The 24,322-nt window shown below is 39.0% G+C and overlaps 1 protein-coding gene across 2 annotated transcripts in view; it reads right to left on the bottom strand.

Annotated features, from left to right (window-relative positions):
* LOC137293826 (mitogen-activated protein kinase-binding protein 1-like) overlaps positions 1–24,322 on the bottom strand; it is a 108,250-nt gene that overhangs the window by 32,836 nt on the left and 51,092 nt on the right. For both annotated transcript variants that reach the window (XM_067824590.1, XM_067824589.1), the window contains exons 3-11: positions 9,890–10,010; positions 6,001–6,093; positions 5,146–5,262; positions 4,313–4,408; positions 3,315–3,497; positions 2,543–2,703; positions 2,027–2,102; positions 1,407–1,520; positions 718–864 (exon numbers count right to left, since the gene is read on the bottom strand). In XM_067824590.1, the coding sequence (XP_067680691.1) occupies positions 718–864; positions 1,407–1,520; positions 2,027–2,102; positions 2,543–2,703; positions 3,315–3,497; positions 4,313–4,408; positions 5,146–5,262; positions 6,001–6,093; positions 9,890–10,010 (1,108 nt within the window). The remainder of the gene's footprint in view (positions 1–717; positions 865–1,406; positions 1,521–2,026; positions 2,103–2,542; positions 2,704–3,314; positions 3,498–4,312; positions 4,409–5,145; positions 5,263–6,000; positions 6,094–9,889; positions 10,011–24,322) is intronic.

The following is a 24,322-nucleotide window of genomic DNA, read 5'->3' on the forward strand; positions in this document are numbered from 1 at the left end:
TGACAACAACACTAAGAATGACACACATTTCTTAGAGACTGTCTGAAACGCCGAGACCATCCAGCGGGCATGGATAGGTTTCATGACACTTATCTGGAGATCAACTGCTTCGCTGACACTGACTAAACTGGTCCTTCATCAGTGCCAATTTATTAGAGTCATTCCATTCAATTTAATCCCTTTGAACTGTTTTAAGCTTATCTGGCCTATGCTGCAAGTGTTGTTTTTAGGAAAACATCACTGATTGCATACATGCGGAAGTACTCCACTAATGGTGTTCAAGATTATTAGCAAACTTTAATATGTCATTGGATTTACTTCAGATAAAACTTTCAGATGCAAGTAAGCTTTGAAACTGTCAAACTAAACTATGTTTTGAGAATTAGGCAAGTCACAAAAAATATCATGATGTAAAAACGTCAGTTGGTCGCCACTCACAAAAATATGACACAAAAGATTCGTGATTTACAGTATATATAACATAAGAAACAATATTGTTGAAAATGTGTGACATAATGCCTTAGGGAGAAAAGAAATCACTAAATCTTCCTTCATTAGTTTACAAATGCTTGAAAAACATCTTGAATAGTACTGTCTCAGATCCCTCATTCCATTTCTGTCGATTCTTAAATCACAATCTGATAATCAAATCACAATTTCTGGACCATGCCAAGTACCACCTGAAACAAGCTAACTTGCTGAACCAACTTCACTTACATGGCTGTATATATTCCTCTTATAAGTTGTTTTATCCTGCATGTGAGAGTCAAGGTTCCACACCCGCACTGTGTCGTCGCTTGACCCCGTCAAGAAGGATCCCGGAGGTAGAGTGGCCTTGCTGTTTTCTTCCAGCATAGGGTACACCTGGAAGTGGACATGTTGTCAAATGTCACATTTCTTTATCAGATGTGACAGTTTGCTTGCTTGGCTTAGAAAGCATCAAAACAAACAAAACTCTGACTGGTTCCACGTGGAGGTACCAAACGCTAATTACACCAGAGACAAAAAGAAACTGCATTATCAGCATTCTTTCCAAACTTGATAGATGACAACATAATTTTGGATTCTTATTTCTACATAGTTTCTTTTTGAGGCATGTGAATTATAAAATGGAATGGTGCTCTGACTGCACGTCACAAGATGATTACTTAAGTCTTAGTCATCATTCAATGAGCAAAAATAAGCACAAATATGAAAACCGTATCAAACTGGTCTGGTTAATATCTGATACTAGTTTATCCAGAAAAGTTCTTCACACACTGTTACCATGTTGGGAATTGAACCCAGGCCTTGGTGAGCACTTTAACCACTTGGCTACTCCACTGCTATTCAGTACAACACTAAGCGTTTAGAAACTTTCAGTAAAAGTGTCCTTGTGAAATGTTTCCGTTTGAGAGAATACTAACCTCCAGTGCCCATACACAAGAGCTGTGGTAGAGCACAGAGTACGCCTTGCCAACCTTCTTGATGTCATGGACATCCCACTGGTACAAGCTGTGGTCGTTGTAGACGCAGGTTACCTATAAAACACATTCACACCTTGTACACTCTTGGATTTGTAAGTATGCTGCTCAAGAGAAGTCATAGAGCTTGGATCAACACCAGATTTAAAGACAAAACTAAACTGAATAGCTCCCAGTCTGTGGTTGCTGGCAAAAGCAAAAACAGGCTGGTGTGTGACAGATGGTGACCGCTAGTTCTCATTTTCAGCAGAGATAGTGTCTTGCCAGATGAAGATCTTTCATGAGCGAGGATTTACTGCATATCCTCTTGATTGTTTCTGAGAGACTACTGTATTTTCATACCAGGTGTCTATATCTCGTTAATTTGTTACAATCCTGGAACACAAAAAATGCTACTGTCACAAATGAATGTGTTCTTGAAACCTAATGACCAACACAACACCTAGTATCGGTAATCAAGTTTAATACACACAGATATGTAACAACACCCTTTCCAAAAGTCCCAGAAACCAGGAGTTGAGCAACATTTCAGTACCAAAACTATCCCAGAGACACTTTCATACCTTCTTATGGTCATCATCAAATGCGACAGCTATTGTGTCAGGGTACTTCGCATCTTCTTTAGGGAATTTCATTTGGCTGAAAGAGAACAGTTCCAACACTTGAGATTTTGTTGTCACCAAGATAATCTTCAGGACCTTTGATTTCTACCGAGCATAAATCACCAGGTCATTTTTTTTCGAACTCCACATCTTGTTTAAGAAGTTATTGTTTGCATGGAGTAACAATAAAACGATACTTTGCAGTTTATACATGGACTGGAAAAGCCTATTACACTGTCCAGAAAAAATTCAAACTTTGAGGAGCTTGATGGGAGAGTTTAGTAAGTGCGCTTAGTTTCACACTGCTTTTAACAATATCCCAGCAATATCACAACCGGGGCCACCAGAATGGTGTTCACACTTTGTACCCATGTGGGCAAAATGTAGAGTTTAACCCTGCAGTATTTTCACAAACTGCCCTAAATCAAGCAAGTGGTTTTCACTCAAACAGTACAATAAACTGATAAGTCAACATACCTCTGACTGGTGGCGGAAGACACGTCTACTCCCAGGTAGTGGGGATGAGGTAGTGTAGTCACGAAATGAAGGGACTTGGCGCTGAACACTCTCACGATGCCCTCAGCACATCCGATAAATATGTGATCCTCTCCTCCACTGATGGATGTGGCACATTTTGTCTGAGGAACATAAAAACAATCCGAAACTGTGACATGAAATGACCAATCAGATCTTGGGAGAAATTGGTCAGTTATTGATATTTACAATGGGTTAGTTGTGGCAATATACAATTTTGGTTACATTACATTTGAGTAACAGTCTGAGTATTCCTTCTGTAACTGTGCTGTTTCATTGGTCACACAGCTGGTGAAGACAACATACATATACTATTTTGATAAATTAGTTATTCCACAGTCAGTTCATTGATCATAGGGGTTATAACTAGTGTACACTTACATATAGTCACAGTACTGATGATTCTATAACAGAGTATTGCATACACGAGGTAATCTGCCTAAAGTTTTTGAGTCCACATGCCACAGATTAACATGTATTTGTTATTATTTGACCAGTTTTAGCTGATCTTTAAAGACAAGAAGGACAGTCACAAACATCTAACATTAAAAATTTACAAGGGATCTACATTCAATGGGAATCTGTATCACAGGCTGCAAGTGTACTGTCAGTACAAGGGCTCTACGTAAAACAGCCCCAGGATTACTCATGTAGCTCCCAGGGCTACTAATGTATCTCTCACTTCTACGTTGGACACAGTCAGAAGATCACTCACCCTGAGCTCCACCCACTTGACCAGCAAGCGTTTGGCGTTGAACTCGCAGAGCAGCCCTGACTGTGTGATGCAGAACGTACTGCCGGCCATCTGGCCACGTCCGCACAGGACACCACAGAAGAAGTTGTTCTTCTGGTCGCTGAGGAGGCCGGACCGACCTTGTAGTGGCACCGTCTCATTGATCTGAACAGAAGGATTACAAGATTAAAATCACATTTAGGGCAACTAGAAGCCCTGTAATTCAACAACAATATAGCAAAAGCCTCATGTCTGGTAATTTGTTTGCCAAAGATTTATTTTCTTACAGCTAAATATTCATAACACTAACTGAGCTACTACAGGAAGATATTCACATTCAAAAGTAAATGAATTGCAACCAGTAAGCAAATATGCACTGTATAAACAATAAAAGTTTTAGCATCTGCTAAGTTTTCTCTGATAAAGTTTTTCAGTGAGTGAATGATTTGAGTTTAATGTCATTTTCATCAGCATGTCATTTGGGGGAAAGCCTGTCCCATATGTTTACCAATTTGTTGAACCCTAAGAGCATTCAAACAAAATCAGGATGAAGCAAATAGTCTGATTCAGAAGAGCTTAAGGGACATAACTCTGCAGAGCAGCCTTGTGCCTTATTCAAATGGATCACCGCTGCCTTGTCAAACTGATTAAAGCAACTGTGTATAAGTGATTAAGGAGGACTATATGTTACTTTCATCAATATTCCAGTAATATCTTGGAAAGGTGTCATGGAAGTAGGCCTCTCACAAGGAATACACGACTGTAAGTGTCCAACAATAAAACAACATAGACGTTCCTGAATAGTTGTTCATCGAAGACACATAGTTTATTCTTCAAAGTCATCAACTGTTGAGATATTACAGCAACATCTGAGTGAAATTTCAAGTCTTTTGTAGATGTGAACCCATGGAAATCTTATTAGTTCATGGTACTGAATGTATACATAAATGAGGGCTCAGTTTCAAATATATCCTCCTCACCCTAGACTTGCTGCTTTCGAGATACCAGAACTTGACATGTCGGTTCCCCACTGTCACAAAGTAACTGCCATCATGGCTGAAGGCCACGTTGCTAACCTACAACAAATACAAGATCATTTACATGCATTGTCAGTTTAAGTAATGTGAAATCCTGGGTTTGCTGTTTAACACTGCACCCAGCAATATTCCCTGTGATCAAGTACGATGCAGGCGCCTCACCATAAGATATGTCTTTTGATACATCATTTCTGACATTTCGTGCATAACAAGCAGCCATTACCTTTATGGTAAGTTGTCTGATGCTGAAAACATATAAACAACTGATCCATTTCTGTCATAGATAGAGATCAATAGAAAAAGGACAACTACCTATCAGCCAATTACCCATCACTCACTCTCAACTAGTCATGTTTGTTATTTGTGTCAAGATACAAATGTGTCAAGGTGCAAAATAGTAATCAATATATGTTAAAAATCTCAAACGTATATAAAAATCACCTGAATTGTGTACATCAAGCAAAGCCTGGCCACAATGCACTGATGCATTGGTGAATCATGACATCACCATGATCAAGTCTGGACTAAACAATCCAGTGGCTGATATCATGAGTACAGTTGTACCCAATGAGGAAGTGATGAAATACATCAACCCAGTCAGGATACCTGACCACCTCATCTTGTCATTCATCTTGAATGACAAGCAAGGGTTTATGCAGATAAGTTTGGATGAAAAATCTTAATTGGGCTCAAAAGTTTGGGTTTCATGTAGTAAGTAATGTTGTAATTACCATGACTTTATTTTCACTGACATATATACATACAGTTACACTGACCTTGCATGAGAACTTATTGGAGGCAACCTTGTTTCCCGACCTCCAGTTCCACACATTGATGATCATGTCATGCTGGGTGCCTACAGACACCAGGTACCGCAGATTTGGAGAAAATACCTGAAACATGGAAACAACTTAGACAAATGATTACTGAAAAAGATTATTGTTTTGTTGTATAAAAGCCAGAACAATCTCTACATATTTCCGTATCCTGAAACATATCTATGGCATTACACTATTATTGTTGATATGATACTGGTGCCAGGAGCTCCCTCTCCATTCTAAACATGCGTGTACATAAGTGTAACCAATTTGAAGTAAACATCATTACACTAATTTAAAGGGAAATTATACATCAACCATAACAATTTATAGAGCTGTGACAAACCACTGCAGTATCGACGACAAATATATCGATATTTTGCTTAGATTTGTGATCTGTATTGTTGACCTTAAACTTGATAATTTACACTAAAAATATACATTTTGGAAGAAAATAACTAATGACAGAATATTGTACAGATGTACATAAAATCGAACTGTAATTTTCCAAGATATTGCGATATGTCATGTCATTCTTTAAGAAATAGATCTGAGTAATTTACCCATTATAAAATACCAAACATAATCAAGTCTGGCCTGAATCAACGATGTATTATTATAAAATCTCAATTAAAAATAAAATCCTCTACTCAAATGGCACAATGATGTACATGAAACTCTGTGGGAGGGTATTGATGGAGATGAGAATGTGACTTGGCTTCACAAAATCAGAGTGAGGAATGAGTCAGGGTACTCAGGCCTGGAATGGCGTCTGCTGGTACTGCTGGACTGACTGCAGCTAGATGTACATACCGCACAGCTGATGCCAAACTTGTGGCCATGGAACTCCGCCACCTGTGTCTTCTCCTCCACATCCCACACCCGCACAGCCGGCTGGTGACCACACTGAAAGAGAAATACTCTATAAATAAGACTGGCCAAACAGTTAGATAATGAGAAATGTTGTTGATAGAAAACAATATCAATGATTACAGACATCGTAAATGAACTACTGTGATGAAATAATTTAAAAATTGACACGAAGAATACACAAACTTTATTCATGGGCTGCTCCTAACGTATGGTCATGGCAGTGGTTTGCTCGTAATCCAAGCCTAAACAGGTCACCACTTGCAAATGATGTGAAACGTGTTGATTTCTTTCATATTTTGTATTAATTTTGGCTCCGAGTAACTTCTTTGATGTCTATCAACAATCGATCAATATTGACTGAATGATGACAAATCTGTATGTTCTATAGAACACCCAGTCCAATACATAAGATGGTTAAATCCCAGCTTTTTTACCTTGCACTACAAGAACAAGGGTCAAGAAGACCCCTGATTACTTATTTCTAGGGTAACGAAGTAGTGTAGTGTTCTGAAATATAAGATAGAATGATTAGATTTGTAACATTATAACACTGAGAGTTCGGTTCAGCGAAAATTGCTGTGAGCACCTTGGGACACAACATAACTTTTGTGTGACAATTATACACTTTTGTGTGTACTAGATGATATTTCTATTTCACTTAAAAACCTGATATCCACAATCTACTCATGGAATGGGTGAGTGATGGACAGTTGTTTAACAATCTTTAACATGTGAGGAAGCATGTTTAGAAATACTCTGTGTTATCTTGACAGCCAGCCTGTCATTGTGTTAAATCACAGGAATGAGTGACTGTAGGTCAGTGTTATGACCAACAGGGAATGCATTCTGATACATTCCAAAGTCTGACCATCAGATCCCAAGTTTAGTTGACAGTTTTCTCTGTTTCACAGTTTCTGAAATATAATTATCCAAAAGCAACCTCCCCCCCAAAAAAGCAAGTCAGATTTTCCTCACACTCCATATCTCCCATCTCAATGGGGCTCCTTGTCTGTCTCAGTGACCTTTTTCATTTTCACAAAGCCCTTTCTGCAAAGCTAAAGCTTCATATAAAGCAAGTCTAGATTTTCTCAGGTCTCAAATCTCACTGTGGCTTGTCTACAATTTAAAAGGAATCACATAGAACATGACATGATACACAATCAAACTTTCTCCTATTGAGAGTCCCCAACTACAATGCTAGGTTTACTTCCTTCTTGTCAGTCCAACAAAGTTTCTCTATCATGTGATAAGATCAGACCAGGATAGCGCCTGACTAGCCTGAAACTGTAGCAAGGCAGGAACAAGATAAGATGCCAGTACACCTGAGCCAATAAAGCAGGACTTTTTAGAAGGCCATTATTCCCAAATTAGTTAGAGGCTGAACAGTATCCAACATTCCTCAACTGACACAGTTAAACTATGGGACTTGTCACTCACACTTTTCCATTTCCTAATTATCCTCGCTTTCTAAATGCAGAAAACATTTCTTTCTCACATTTCACAGAGCAATTAAAGTCACCTGAACAAGACTTGGATTGTATTGCTCTGTCTGTTCTGTATGCAGCAGAGATTTTTTATATACACTATATATTACTTTATAAGCATACTATATATAAGTTTATAAAAGTTGAACAAGCTTCATTCAGATTTGAAACATATATATAGATGTTTGCTGTAATTTGATTAACAGAAATAGTTGTCCATTGTCAATCAGATTCCAGTTTTGTTTTGAAGACCTATCATTGTATATGATAACAATCAAATGACTAATATACTGCTCAAAAGATGTTAAACAAAACCGTATGTAAAAATACTGAAATAACAGGATATTCTTCTGAGTAGTGTATGATTATTAGCTGCTTTGTTTTCAACATCTGCCTGTGAAGGTCCCGGGGTAGAATAGGTCTTCAGGAAGCCATGCTTGCCACAAAAGGCGACTATGTTTATCTTGAGAGGCGACTAATGGGATTGGGTGGCCAGGCTCGCTGACTCGGTTGACACATGTCATCAGTTCCCAATTGCAAAGATCAATGCTCATGCTGTTGATCACTGGATTGTCTGGTCCAGATTCGGTTATTTACAGAATGCTGCATGTAGCTGGAATATTGCTGAGGGTGGGGTAAAACTAAACTCACTCACTTTCACTATCATAACTAGCAGCACCCTATGAATAATCTATTGATTTACAAAATATGAAATTTTTTTTATAAAACTTGTAGACGCATTTCGTAAGACTTAAGGCTATTGTTTGTGACATCTTGAGAGATAGACCTTGATGACCTTTCCTCCCAGTGTATCCCCCAGTACTGGATTATGACACATGCATGTTTAACACATCAACTTATTTCAAGTTCCACTTAATGATGCATCATACCATCTTCATGACGCCTCATCAAATTTTGAAATGGGGGTTCTTGTTTGAAGCTTATAAATCACACTTATCTCTCACAAAATTTGAAAACATAAATTGGTTTCTCTTACAAATAGATCTGCTGATGTCAAGTCTACATTTCTGGATTGGGTCATTCTAGTTTTTGGATATCTTACCATACACTATCTATCTATTTTTCCCCAAGGTTTGTGCACCATACAAACCTTCCTTTAGCATTTCAAAACAAATCCAAAGTAAGTTTACTGGGATCAACAATATCATTAGATAATGTCACTCATCAAGCCTCCGAGCTTACAACACTAAAGCTCCAAACAAACATACCCCAAAATACATCTAGCTGGACTTACTCAAAGCAAAATACCAATACCTCCTGTTTCCAAAAACTATTATTCCCCATTCTTGCGGTGCCGCAAAAAGCACCAGTTCCTCTTTGAGGTTACCAGCCGAGATTTCAGTCTCCGCCATTAAGACTTGAACTAACAGACTCAGCTGTGCAAGAGATTGGTTGTCCAATTAAACCTTGGACTTAAAAAGTGAAAGCATGTAACTTAAGCAAGTGGAGAAAAACTTTTGGTACATGTGACTCGTCTGGAATATATCAGGATTATCCAAGAGAACATGAGTGAACTTGATACCTTCCTTTTCAGCTTTTTCTGTTTGTTGTCTAAACATTAAATCATGTAAGCTTATTTTAAATTCATCAGTTTGGAATGATGTGCATGGTACTAAAAGCTCCTCTGATGCCAGATTTCCTTATTGACATTTTCTTTCTCACATAAGAATAGTTTCAAAGTTGTACAGTAAACAAAAACAGTTAAAAGCCCTTTCTGCTGATCTTCACCATCTACCTGCAGACTGATGTTGCCAAGTAGCTTAACCTGCACTTTATACTGTTTTCCTTTCACATTACAGTTTAGTCAGATGTGGGTTTTTATTGCAGAAAATGTCCAATGGCACTGCAGCACATGTGTAGTTATCCCAGTGTAGCACCAACAAGAAACACAACTGTCTACAGGTGGACATATCAGTCATTGAAGGTATCAACTGAGTAGTCTTCCTTAAAGATCAAGGACATCATATAAGTAAAGGCTTCCTATAAATTTCCCTCCCTCCCTCCCTCCCCTCCGGTTACTTTGCCTTTTCTGACCAGGATTGTTCTTAGTCCTGACCAAATGTAAACCAATGTATCACACTCACACCATGCCCTGTGTAAAGGTCATAAACTTTTCTGTGAAAGCAAGCCATAAGTATGGTGATTTTGGTGATAGGCCCAGGGATTAACCTTGGACCAACTCTGCAAATCCTGTCATGGCCAAGGGAAACTACTCATTATATCGAACTCAGGGGCTTTGAATTTTTTGGCCATGTGTGTATTTTTCTTTACAAAGGAAAAACTTCAAAGATTTCAAATGTTTCACATATGATAAAGAAACTTACTTCTCCTGTTACGAGATGCTTTCCGTCCCCTGAGAAAGCAAGAGATGTGATTGATTTCTTGGAGTTGTTGATAATGTGCGTCTGTTTGTTTCTCCGAGTGTTGAAGAGCACCACTGAGCACCTGATAAAGAGAGATTCAAACACTGATTACATGGTACATGTGATCACGATACACACAAGCAAAACACAGATTACATCAGGCACTATTAGCGATCCTCTACATGCTGCTTGCCTTCCAGGAACCAGTCTCAGGTTCACCTGTAGATACTCTCTGATGTTGTATGCCTGACAGCTAACACAATCAAACTTCACATGTGAAACTTGCAAATAGCTATTTGTGAATGGCATGTGTTAATATCAAATAAAGTCTTCACAAATGTCAGATACTAATAGAATGTTTGTCAGATATATTGACACTAGTATGCATGTATATTGTATTTCAGTGGAAATGGAAAGAATATACCTGATGAAGCATCCTGCTGGTATAAGCTTCAACATACAGTATTGTATTAACAACTAATCTATGTCAAGGCTATGAGTCTCTTTCAACATATTAAGGGAACAAACCACAGGTAGGTAATGCTTTATGGTACATCTGAAACTGAGGGATATATCTTCTTTAAGTGGCATTTAGAAGCTGGTACGATGAAGAGAAACACTTCTTATGGATAGATATCATCTTTATTGCGATACACATGTTTCAGTGTATATCCTAACACCATTAATAAGTAAATGATACTTCAAGAGCAGTTTCCCACCAACACGTCACCATGTAAGCAATACACTGTATATGTCTATGGGAAACTAATTCATGAGAAGCCAAAGAACTGATATCTGCATTTCAGACATTAGCTTGTAAGCTGACAGGACAGGGCAGAGGCTTGCATGTCATCAACATACAAGTCAATTCAGATCAAATCAAATATTTCATGGGATCTTGTCTGACACCAGCAAACTGTGGCACTGCTAAAAGACACAGAGCTTTCTTTGTTTTTAAATTACAATGACATACAAGTAAATGAGTGTGGACCATCCACACCTTCTGTGATCCAAGTCACTGAGGTTCAGCACTGATCCATGTGGTCACCTAACTTGCTGGTGATCTGGGCCCTGTTGCCTGAAGCAATCATAGTGCTAAGGCCATTATAAGAGTGACTCATAACTGTGGATAGGTACAGTTGCCTTAATGCTCAGATAGTTTTGTGCTCTGGAACCATGTTCCTGCTTGGAAGTCCCACATGGGTGCAATAACTGATGAAACACCTAACATGCATACCCTTGAGACCAATTACATGTTTCCTTTTACATAGAATATATTCACCGACTCAAACAATGTTTAACATCCAACAGAAGCTATGAATATTTAATGTGTTTCTCATGTTACTGTACTACATATGTGACATTGTCGAGGAGTTCATCTCTGTCATTACCCCGGTAGGTACTAATCAATCTGTCTACTAATGATACTGCTACCACTACTATTTGTATCACCATACAACATGATTAAAGGGTGTTGTCCTATATTAAAGGATGATATGAGTGTAAAGGTATTTGGAATGTAGTAACCTATTTTACCACAATCAACATGTTTAAGGTCATATTTCTCAAATAAAAATAAAGGCAGTTTGGATTTGGGTCATCTGATCATACAAGCAGTCTCAGTGCAAAAGTGATAACAATGCTTTTCCCTTAGCAGAAACTTAAGACATTAGGTCTGAGGTTGTTTTATACAATGGCAACCTGTAAAATAACATGCATTGTTCACTGACAATGAAGCAAGAATTAGTGTATCAATTATTTAGTATAATATGGCTAGATCAGGATTGAATGCAAGTGGGAAAATGGTTCCTAATGAACACAAGTGTCGTGCTTTAGTGTATTACACATTGTGTCTTGTGTGTGAAGTGAACATTTCATGAGAATATGTATTCTTTCAAAATAGAAGACCCAACACAGTCAGCGTGTTGTCTTTGAACTGGTGAACATCAGCAGCAAGTGAGAGTGGATGATATTACACCACTTTTAGCAATATTCCAGCAATATTATAGAAAGGAAATTTGCTTTAGACATTGTACCCATGTGAGGAATTGAGCCTGAGCCTTTGGCGTGAAAGGCATTTTACCATGAGGCTACCCCACTGTTCTTCAACAACAAGGGAAGCAGATGCAGTTATCTATATTGCTGCAAAACTATTCTAATCCTGCATCCATTTAAGTTTTTGTGCGGAGAAAACTATGAGCAACATTTACATTAGATTATCAAACTATTTTCCTTTTCAGTACGCTATATTCATATCAGTTGCAAGAAAACAAACAGAAAAAGATATTGAAATTGACACCAAGTCTTGCAAAGTCTGTTTGATCTCAGTAACCTCTACTTATAAAAATAAACATGTAACTAATGAAAATCATGCTTGCATTCAAGATTGGGGGGCTAGATTAGAAAAAAATTCCAGTGAAAGTAGGATTATTTAACATTGTTTTTTGTTCTGTTCCAAAGCTTTTTTTTCTACTGTGGGTGGTAATACATGTATGAACACTACCTCCAACAACGTAAAGAAACAGTTGGCAATAAATCTTGTAGACCATCATAGTGGAACAGACTGATAGCTCCTCTCATAAATCATCTTCAAAAAACTATAAGAAACCTATCACTCTCTTCATTACCCAGAAGGAACCTCTAACATAAGTACTGCATTGCCATAAGTCTTCCCTGCACTGTTTGCTATTGTGATCAAAGACTGACTTCTATTCACATGGCCAACACCGAACTTGTTACCTGCGTGGTACAAGGTACTTGATACAGGGGTCCAAGGTGTTGAGTGTCAGGTATGACAAGACCTGTGTTAACACATCAGGCTAAGGATCTGCTGAGGCAAACACTTCTGCTGCCATTATAACAGTAGTACAAGCTGTACGTTAGTATTTGTCTTCATCAAGTCAGAGGATGAGGGGGAACACTGAGGTAGTGGTGATGATGAAGAGTGATAGAGGATGTCAGCTGTCTTGTCAGTGATGACAGAAAAACTTACACCACCGGCATTTGATGCTTTATTTAGCAGCATTTCAGTAATACTGCTACTTCTGAGTGAGGTGGTAAGGAAACAGCACATCACGCACGCCAGACATTTGCAATGAAGAATTTGAAATCCTTTCTCGACATCTCCAGGGCATATGTTCCAATGAATCTCCACTATACCCTGGATGTATCTGTGATGAATTTATTACCTCCCTTGGTTGGTTTATTAGCCAATCTGATGTCTACACTGGTAAGTTGAATAAACCAATCACAACTCACTTTGGCTTTTTAAATTATCTAACCGATTAAACTTGGCAATACAAAAAATGCAGAGGTTCTCTGAAAAAGGTAGAAGGAGTTGTTGCATACATATTTTAAAACTTTTCGGACCAGTTAGTTTGTCTGCATGATTTCCCCCAAATCTGTCACACTGCAAACAATCCTTTGCAGGTGTGACTGCTATCTTTGGTGATACTGGCAAGTTCAGTTGTAAGAGCGGTTTAGATGATTGGCTACTGTGAGAATGTAGAGCCTGCAAAGGGATGTAATAAAACTATCAAGGGTATAGTGGTGACTTATCGGAACGTATACCCTCGAGATATTGAGAATGTTTGAAACCTGAATGTTTCAAATTACTGGCATACTCCTGTGCATTTTACAAAGAACACTCTAGTGCCAAAAGGTCATGCTTAGAACAAAACAGGTCAACAGCTCTTTAGCAATCAGCCCTTCCACAATGTAGCTTGATGACAGTCCTAAGTCAATGGACTATTGGAATTCTATTCACCACAAGTCAAGGAACAGTGGGACTCTAGTTCTTCTCCACAGTAGTACAAGCACCTCACTGCATGGGAGTATTATGGGAGCAAAGCTGAAAGTGACACTCACCACACACCTTTGCAACTGAATTTGAAGCCAGCTGTTGCAGCTGTGTTTTGTCTTGCCCTTTGCATTTTCTTCAAGAAATGTTATCATGAAGGATCATGTTATTGTGATAGTGAAACAGTTGAGAGTAGCCATGATGGCATTGTACAAAAACAACTAAGTCATATTAAGGCACTGGAGATACAATCACCTTTGGGGCTAAGATGGTACTGACAGATAAAGTCCTTCCCTATGCAGAGTCATAAAAAATATTCAGCAATAAACAATCTTAAGCATTAAACCCTTGGACAGTTATTGGTATAAGAGAAACTTAATACATCTTTGGAATCCTGATTGATTAATCCATGATGAAAGTGAACCAACTACACTGATAAACAGCTGAATCAGCAAATTAGTGGGCACCAGGTCCTATTGCATTCAACTGGCTGGACCACCAGGACCAAGACAGCCATGTAGAACATGTACAAGGCGTTACTGAATACTGTTACCTACGTCAGCCCAAACACTTACAGCTCCTTCCTCACTAAAATTGTTTCTGAAATTATTTCAACCATCCTTTTACATTTCATCCTTACAAAGAGACTCTATTTAGGACGAGATTCAAGCCCTTTAAACTTTACACAGCGTGTAATCCCCCCTGCCTTCCATCACACCCAGTCTATCTACCTGAATACTCATCTGTCTGCCCACGCTTGTTTATACAAAAGCTTGGAATACTTGAATACTTAAAATCACCCACACCACACAATTTGCTGAGATGTTGAATCAGCTGTTTCATGCACTTAAATTTCCTACTCAAATGGTCTGGACATTAAAGGGTGTCATGAAAACAGATGTGTAACAAGCAAGGCAGATTTACTATAAACATCTTCCTCTCTCAAAATATACCAAAACATTTTGCATCAGTTGCACAAAATGTATCAACATATTTGGCATCAACATATGTATGATAACAAGGAACTCATTCTTAACGATTCATTGCTAAATTGAGAAAAGAATTCTTAACTTAAACTTCATAATATAGTGTTCCCCCTAGGGTTCAAAAAGGGCAGGGTAAATTCATGGAAAAGGGCACTTCATAACATAAAAGGGCATGTTGGAAAAAATAACAAAATGTGTATGAAGTTGAATTCTAAAGTTCGTTTTTACTCTCCTCAGTTTGTACTTTAAGATTAGAATTTGAAAAAAAGCATTTCAAGACGTTAATCTGTTACCACATTTGTTCACAATTTCACAAAACACACAAACAACAGTACTTTCTGTGCATCTTCCAGTGCGGCACTTTCCTTTTCTGTGTATCTTGAGAAAATGTTTTCAATGGACACTTTGTCATCCTTTTCCATAAGGACAGCATCTCGATGCATTTGAGAATTCTCATGGAGGGAAGCCTTATCAAGTCGGACAGTCTCGCATCCAACCTCTGTCCAAACTGCCCTTGGTATTCCACTTGGAGCAAAATGAACAAAACATCATTCCCTTCATTTTGTCATCTTCTGAGTACCTCAGCCAGGGCCGGTTTTGCTGTCAATTTGTGTCAAATGCACTTTTGTGACCACCATCTTTCTTCTTTGTTTGAATAATTGCCTCTGACTCCTGTGTCCTACCTCTGACTCGTCTAATTCCGGGTTGAAAAATAGTATACAAAGTTAAAATACCATGTTAAAAATATTTTAAGATAGTGAAATTTGATATCATGACTACTTTTACTAAAATATCCCACAAACATTCGCCTGGACGTAAGTATCTACTGTAAGTTCTGTCTGCTTCAACACTGCGTATGGCTTCCCATTGTTTGAAATCGAAAAAGATTTATTCCTTCATGACATACTTCTTAATGAAATCGCTACTAAACACAAAACTAAAAGAACTGGTTTAACAGTGTGTACGCTGTTTCAACTATTTCATTTACCAGGACAAATAACGAAATAAAACAAGTTCAGTTTCAAATTGCCGATGGGTTCAAAATGGCGGACATTTTCGAGTTACAGATTTTAACTAAACGGCACAGTCGTATGAATATCTGTCCCTAAACGCACAAAAATACATTCCATGTAATCCACAGATTATTGTCTGTAGCAAATAAAGGTATTATATGAAAGGCATGTGAAAAGGAATCGGAAATCAACAGCTTAAAAATTACGAACTTAGAGGCACATACCGGTTCAGAGCGAAGAAATCTAACAGTCGGCGACACTTCATGGCTTCAGCCTTCACCGCTTCTTCTCTTTTCCTCTTAATTCTTTCCTTGGTAGGCATTATGATTCATAAGGCGAATTAAACTCCTTTGACTTTGCCATGGTTTATATGTCAATTTCTTATTCATTATAAAAACAATATCGCGACTCCTCAAGAAAGGGAGAGAACTACGTCCTTGGTAAAATCCGGAAAATACACACGTGTCGTAGCAAACAACTGCGATTGAGGCGAAAAGGGCAGGGCGCAAAATAAAAAGGGCAGGGTGCAAAAATCAAAGGGCAGGGCGCTGCGCCCTCCTAAATGTGCCTAGGGGGAACACTATAATATAGTTAGGTGATATATCGTAAAATACTTCTGCGATGATGTGCAATGAGGGGAAAAATATATTGAGAATATATATCCTACTGATAATAAACCAGTAATAGAATCTTTTAGAAGTGACCTTCCACGATGGCCAGTTTCAATTCTTATTAGCAAATTCTCCCCATATCACAGATGACAAGAATTCTACCCCACCCAATCTTTACTTAGTACAAGTCATCTGAAGCACAACTAAATCAACCGTCTCAAGATAAGAGGTCTTGATCAAATATTCGTCAAGGGTCACAAACACTGGCACAGAGATCCCCATTAATTTCCAATCAACCCTCCAAAAGGTCACTAATGACCACACAGAGATAAGAATGTTTTGTAAACAGTTGAGTGGTTTTCTACAACTGCAAAGGTAACAATAAAACTAATGCCTGATAAAAGCTTTCCAGTGTATGAAGTGTTATCAGTCACCCCTTCCAGCACTGACGTCTCCTTAAACCATACAGTATACGTGGTATAAATCAAAGCATATGAATCTAAAACTTGAGCTGGGATGATTCACTGGGACGATACAGCTATCGTATACACAATAGCTGTACCCACCTTCTTTTTTTTTTGAAAACAGTATTATCTTAAACACGTTAAAGTACTTATTTAGAGAAAAATATGCAAGTATGATAAGGTAATTTCTTGGTTTCTAACAATAGTATTTATGATGTACACAAATACCTTGAAATATATCATTTCAAATCTTAATACTTTGTCATTCTTTAAAGTGAGTGAGTGAGTGAGTGAGTGAGTGAGTGAGTGAGTGAGTGAGTGAGTTTAGTTTTATGCCCCACTCAGCAATATTCCAGCTATATGGCGGCGGTCTGTAAATAATCGAGTCTGTACCAGACAATCCAGTGACCAACAGCATGAGCATCCATCTGCGTGATTGGGAACAGATGACATGTGTCAACCAAGTCAGCGAGCCTGACCACCCGATCCCGTTGGTCGCCTCTTACAACAAGCATGGCCACCTTCTATGGCATCTTTCAAGGTGTAAGTATCGTTATATGTATCTTACTGCAGTAAAATATCATGTGACATAGTATATCATCCCCGGCTGTTTAAAAACGCTATTGACGTAGTGTAGGTGGACAAAAATATTCATTCAACATCTTTGAGAGTTTGGGCAGCAAGGAAGGGTCATAATATAAAGATGAACATCTTCATTATTGCAATGAGAGCGATGTGTCGGTGTAAGTTCTATCTCTTGCCTTATAAAGGTGATTGAACCCACACAGTAACGTCAGTGTCATAGTGTTAATGAAGCTGATCGTCCATATCTAGTCATCCTTCCAAAAATATGTTGATCAAAAAAGATTGCAACTATAGACACAGAGATGAACATTAACTATAATACTGTTCAACAACAAACCAACACATATACTGGCACAAACTGGTCATCAAGTGGCTGTTGAATGCATTACTCAAATGTTCTTCTCCCTTAGAAACCACAAGCTATGTCTGCAAGTCCAACATACAAATTGCTACAGTGGAGATACAGGCATTAGAACCAAGCACAACTACTAAAACCAACAAACTGCCCAGCCATCTAGCTGACTTCTACACCAGACTGGACAGTGTGTTATTTCAATCAGCATCAGGCATCTATCAAGCTGGATCCCAGCCACTCATTACACAGATCAGCCCTCAAGCATGATGGCCTCTGAAGACAGACTCTGTTACAGCCTTTGTGCTCTATCTACAGTAAGGAAAACAGTAGATCTGTCAGTATGCACGCCAGAACACCACTAAACCGCTGGAGGTGGCAGATCCACCAGATGGGGTTACAGATCCACAAGCCTCCGGACTGATAGGCAATCTGGGGATGAAATAACTGGGACTTGTTAATGGTTAGTCGGACCAGTGGTTCTTCAATACTACAAGCCTATAAAGATCACTGACCAACAATGGATCGGATGATTGGCCGCAGTTGCCTGTCTACATAATTGAATAATTACTAGATAATGATGGACATTATAGTTAAAAATTTGGTGGTTCACAAATTATTTTATATTGTGAATAGTATCCGAAAGTGATTTGCTACAAAGTTGCCATCCACCATCTCCAGTGGTAGTCTGCTTGGCAATGTCACCAGTTCTTTCTTCACTTTACAGTGAGTGAATTATTTTTAAGCTGCACTCAACAATATTCCAGCTATATGGCGGTGGTCTGTAAATAATCGAGTCTGGTTCAGACAATCCAGTGATCAATAAGCTTGAGCATCGATCTGTACAATTGTGAACCAATGACATATGTTAACAATAACTTCATGTATCAGCCAAGATTAAAGATCTTTATGGCCCTGGTAGTCTTCTGTTACACAAGCAACCAGTCCAAAGCTAAAGATGAGTATGTTATGCTATACTGAAACATAAACCAACAGGACTGATGTGAAGTCACCACATTTGGTACACTTGCAAAAATTTTGGCACAGATTGCTTGTATTGTACAAAAATCTCAGACTTTGGTTGTCTTAATTACAGACAATACAGTTTCTCTTTGTTGGTCCTGAAGACAGTTTGCTAATGAGGTTTGATTGGGTTTGGTTGTTGTTTGACCCTATCCTCAGCAATATTCCAGCTATATAGCAGCGGTCTCTAAATAAGCAAGGCTGGACCAGACAATCTGACATGGTTTGAATATGTGTTTGTGCAATGACTGCAGCTGGAAGTGTTCCATAACAATGAGTGGCAACTGAAACTGAGGAATCACTGGGATACAGCTTTACATGGAGCATTCCAGACTTGAAGACACACCACTCATATCCTGAACTTTGGCATGTCCTTGCTGACAGACAAACTGACTCGGTCTATTCAAACTTGTATACCTGGATTTCTACACCTGACACTGCATATAATTACAACCCTTGCAAGCAGATAAAACATGGATCAAAGCCATCACAAATGACCATAGACTCAAGCAGCCTGGACAGTACAATGCTTAGCCAAAAGGGTCCTTCACAGGTCAAACATAATGAATTCTCCATGAAGTGTGAAAGTGGTCTGACAGCAGTGGTCCTTTGCTGAAAGTGTTGAAGGACACCGCTTGTCATAACATCTTCCAAGCTATCAATCAAGTTGATGGCTGTGTGTGTAACTAACATCCCACAAATGTTGAACCATTACACCCCGGGACCATGGCCAACACTTCTGAGATCAGTTGAGCATGGAGTGGACTTGCTCCATAATACATGGTCATTTCCAAGGCTAGTTGACTATAGACATACGTAGATGTCAAAAGATCTGAATGCCTGAAGGAAATATCCACACATTCTTCTTAAACACTCCCTTGGTGGTGGAACAGATTATTAAAAAAGCTTTGGCCATATCCATAGCCCAGCAACAACATAATGTCTCAGTCTGGCCACACACACTGAAGACCAACAATGACACATTATATACAAAGTACAAGTTCTGATAGGAACAAGCTGATTTTAACTGAAAAAGAGCTCCACTAAAATTTGACTTCAAAAGTGTGGAAAATCTGTTCTTGTGTAACATGATCATGACCTGTTTCGTTTAGGGTAGATCTACACTCTGTCCCTGAATATACATAAAACATATATTGATAAAAACAAAAAATTCTGTAAAATGGAAACTGAGTCATAGTGAGGTGGGATAAAATGAAATTATAAGACTAATATGGTTCTGTGACTGTGTGACGGACTACTAGACACTGTTCTGTTAACCATAAATATTTCCCCTGAGTCTATGGTATTATCAACTTGTGAAAACTTAAAAATGACTTTTCATTTTCTTCTCATAATCATCATAATTTTATCATAAACTAAACATGAAAGATTCTTGACCTTTAAGTAAATGTTGCAAATGTGTAACTGGATCTAATGACCCATCCCCTTAATCTCTAATCTCCATGTCTGTACAACAATGATGTACAGAATTACGTAACAAACACGATCATATTACTCAATTTAGATTAAGTGAGTTCAGTTTTACGCCACACTCTGCAATATTCCAGCTATTTGGCAGCGGTCTGTAAATAATCGAGTCTGGACCAGACAATCCAGTGATCAAACAATGTGATGGTTGACTGTCACTGTTACATTCACCATGTGTTATCAAGATGGAACACAGTGCTGTGTCCTGTGCTAAGATACTGACATGATGGTCATCAGCACCCTTGCTCCAAGGCTAAACTGAAGGCTAACTCCATGGCTGTGTAATATTGCTATCACTTAAAGGGGCAAGTCTGGCTGAGCAGACAGTTCGTCTAATATGTTAACTTTATAATATCTTTTTAGAAATTACATTTAAACAATCAGTTATTACCTAAGAAACTTGTGCAAGTCTAGGAGATCAGGTACAGCACAGATGATGTTCCCCATCAACCAAGGTGTGCCAACTAGAGACATACAAAGCTTCACCCAGAAAATCAGTTTGTTTTCTCCAGAACATAAGCTAAAAGATATTACTGATCTTCCTGTTCAGCCTTTGTATTTCCATTATGACCAGATATGAAGAGAGGCTTTTTCTTTCACCTGCATAACCCACAGATATGAGATCACAGCAATGTTTGTGGACGTTAGCTATGAAATATGTCCATGATAAACAACCATATCCTGTCAATGCATCACAGTTTTCTCATACCATTCCCCTCCACAGGATGGTAATACCATAAGAAAACAATAGCACTCTCTTCAGTCTTGTTGTTAGTTCTGATGGGGAATGCTATCTTATTGTTGCATCTCATCTGACAGTTTCCAGATGATAGCTCCAGATGTTTTTCTGATCTTGGGAATTCCTTGCCTGCTACAGATTAATAACCTTTACCTAATCTAACCCACAAACCTCACCTGACCTTAACTGAATGTCCATCCAAAATACAATTTACACAACTGTCTATTCATCCACCTAATCAGTCATCTCCACCATCCTAACCTAAGACCCGTGAAGGTCCCGGGGTAGAATAGGCCTTCAGGAAACCATGCTTGCCGTAACAGGTGACTATGCTTGTCGTAAAAGGTAACTAACGGGATCGGGTGGTCAGACTCGCTGACTTGGTTGACATGCCATCGGTTGCAAATTGTGCAGGTTGATGCTCATGTTATTGATCACTGGAATGTCTGGTCCAGACTCAATTATTTACAGACTGCCACCATATCACTAGAATACAGCTGAGTGTAGCATAAAACTGAACTCACTCACCCTAACATAACATCAAGTGACTCCTATCCACACCCCAGATTTAAACACCAGTTTATACATTTGACCATAGAGCTGCATGATCGTCGCTCTGCCAAATATAGATCTCTCCTTCATGATGGACCACCTTCTTAACCTGACCTCAAGTGTATCCATTCCAAGACACAATCTACAAACCTTTCCATCCATCTGACCAGCATTGCGTCACCTACAGACCTCCACTCACATCATGGACCACCATCTGAGCATGCCTCAAGTGTATTCCATCCACACTACACACATCTAGATCTACACACCAGCCCATCCATCTGACCAGCATTGCATCATCTTTGTTCCACCAACTACAGACCACATCACACATCATGGACCACCTTCCGGACCTGAACTCAAGCGTGTCCAATCCACACCACAAACCTACATAACCAACCCATCCATCTGACCAACACTGCATCATCTCTGTTCCACCAACTACAGACCACATCACACATCATGGACCATCTTCCCAACCTGACCTTAAGCATGTCCCATCCACACCACAATCTACACACCAACCCATCCATCTGACCAACACCACCTCACACACCATGAACCACCTTTCCAACCTGACTGCATGCAGTATGACTTCCACCTTCTTTGCTGAAGGTCACTCCATACATCTGATCCACAAAGATCACCTGACCTGCAATGTGTAATCCATCGACTTCAACAACCTACCACAGACAACCACATACATCTGGTCCACCTCCAGCACCTGTCCCACAGTCACATCCCTTTCCTTCCTTCCCAGCATGCACAGCATCATCCTTCCGCACCTGTGTAAACCTATCAGACTGTGCTTCCTTCCTGAACCATGTTCTCTACTGGAGGCAACATGAGACACACATACCTACATGGTCTACCTGGCTTCCAAAACACAGACAAATCCAGCTGAAATACTCCTTTGATCTGATCCATGCTAGCGGAGTTAATTCCTATCAGATCTTAAGTGGGTCAGAAGCCAGCAAGACAAGGCAACTCATGGCATGATTATCAAGGAACTTTCAGTTTTTGTAATGTAGATAAGTGTTGTTTTTTTCTGGATTCATATAACAAAATGTTTCCTTTGGTTATCATGGAGCAATCAATGTTTATTGGAAGCATGATGAATGTGCTACAGGAAACATGAAGTTCAACTGGGATCATATATTTCTGTTCATTTTAACTGTTTACATTATGTATTTCAACAGGAATACACTAAAAGGGGCCATGGCTGAGATGTTCTATCCTACAGTTCATAATAAGCATAACCCTGTCGGTTCGGGGTGGAAAAAGCTTCCACCGACCCATGCTTGCCATAAGGCGCCTATGCTTGTCATAATAGGCGACTAATGTGATCAGGTGGTCAGGCTCACTTGGTTGACACATGTCATCGGTTCCCAATTGCGCAGATTGATGTTCATGTTGTTGATCACTAGACTGTCTGGTCCAAACTCGATTATTTACAGACTGCTGCCATGTAGCTGGAATATTGCTGAGTGCGGCGTAAAACTAAATTCATTCACTCACTCACTCAATGTAAGCATGCTCATTCCAAACATAGTTTACAGTTTACTCAAAAGAAGTTTCATTTTATCAAAGATTTCTCTTCAGCAGCTCCAAGATCCTTTTGGAGTCACAGGGTCCAGATTGACCACAGTTCCTTACATTGAGACCTCATCTCTGTACAGTCTCTGGTGTAGGAACAAGTAGCTTTGACAACAAAGTGTCAACAGCATTCTTTCTGTCGAAAATTGTCTTGCGTGAAAAGAGGATATGGTAGCCAGGTCAATCCTGAGAAAAGATGAGTTTAAGTTTACTTGTACAGCAATATGCAAGGATTCAATCATCTGTCTGTCAGGAACATGTTAAGCAAACATCAGACCACAAGTCAGGAAGCTTGAATGTACCTTTGAGAAGTCTTCAGGAGTGTGCAGAAGTTTGCTGTAGGCCATACTATTTTTATGACTGTTTTAGAACACGCAATATACACAAAGAAATCCTGTGATAGTGGATCCACATTTTCATATCTGTCAGGACATTTTCAAATTTGTTCAGCCATAACATTTAACTTTCCTTTTTTCTCTTAGTTGTGTTTTACATGGTGGTGTTTTAAAGCTACTTCCTTGGGCAGCATGTTGCTCAAATACAACAGTTTTCAATGAGAAATCATGCCAATGCATTATGTGACAGGTCCAATGTCAACAGGTTCTGAGGTCAAACGTGAAACAATTGCTGAGGTGATCCGAGACAAAGAAAGTAACTAATACTCGGAGGGCTTCACATAGTCTGTCTCACAGTCCCTTAACCATATTATTTTGCATACTGCCAAGCCTTCTCTGCAGTGCTAAAACCTTAAATGAAGCAAGTCTAAATTTCCACTGGTTCTGAATATCTGGTCTCCCTGTGGCTCTTTTTAATTTAAATGGGTTTGTTTATTACTATCAAAATTATACATATTCAGAGACTGAGCCTTAGTCTAGGCTTCACAGTCAGATTGCTAGGACAAGTCATGACAGAAGAGACAGCGATAAAAGACACATAGAGTAAGTTAATGAGGTGGGTTTGAATGCTTTAAACAGTAGTGCAGTAGCTTACTGTGTCAGGAAAGCGGGAGTGATACTAAAGACTTTGCTCATTCCCCATAGAATGGACATGGTGCTGTCACACCTTAAAAGATACTCATGGCAAACTCGGAACCAAACACATGTTTATTGGTTTCTGGTGTGCTAAAGGGATGCAACTCTTCACAAAAACTTGTGAAAGCCATGCATTGATACAGAAACTGAAGGAG

Source organism: Haliotis asinina, chromosome 8 (assembly GCF_037392515.1).
Source record: "Haliotis asinina isolate JCU_RB_2024 chromosome 8, JCU_Hal_asi_v2, whole genome shotgun sequence".
Classification (NCBI taxonomy): domain Eukaryota; kingdom Metazoa; phylum Mollusca; class Gastropoda; order Lepetellida; family Haliotidae; genus Haliotis; species Haliotis asinina.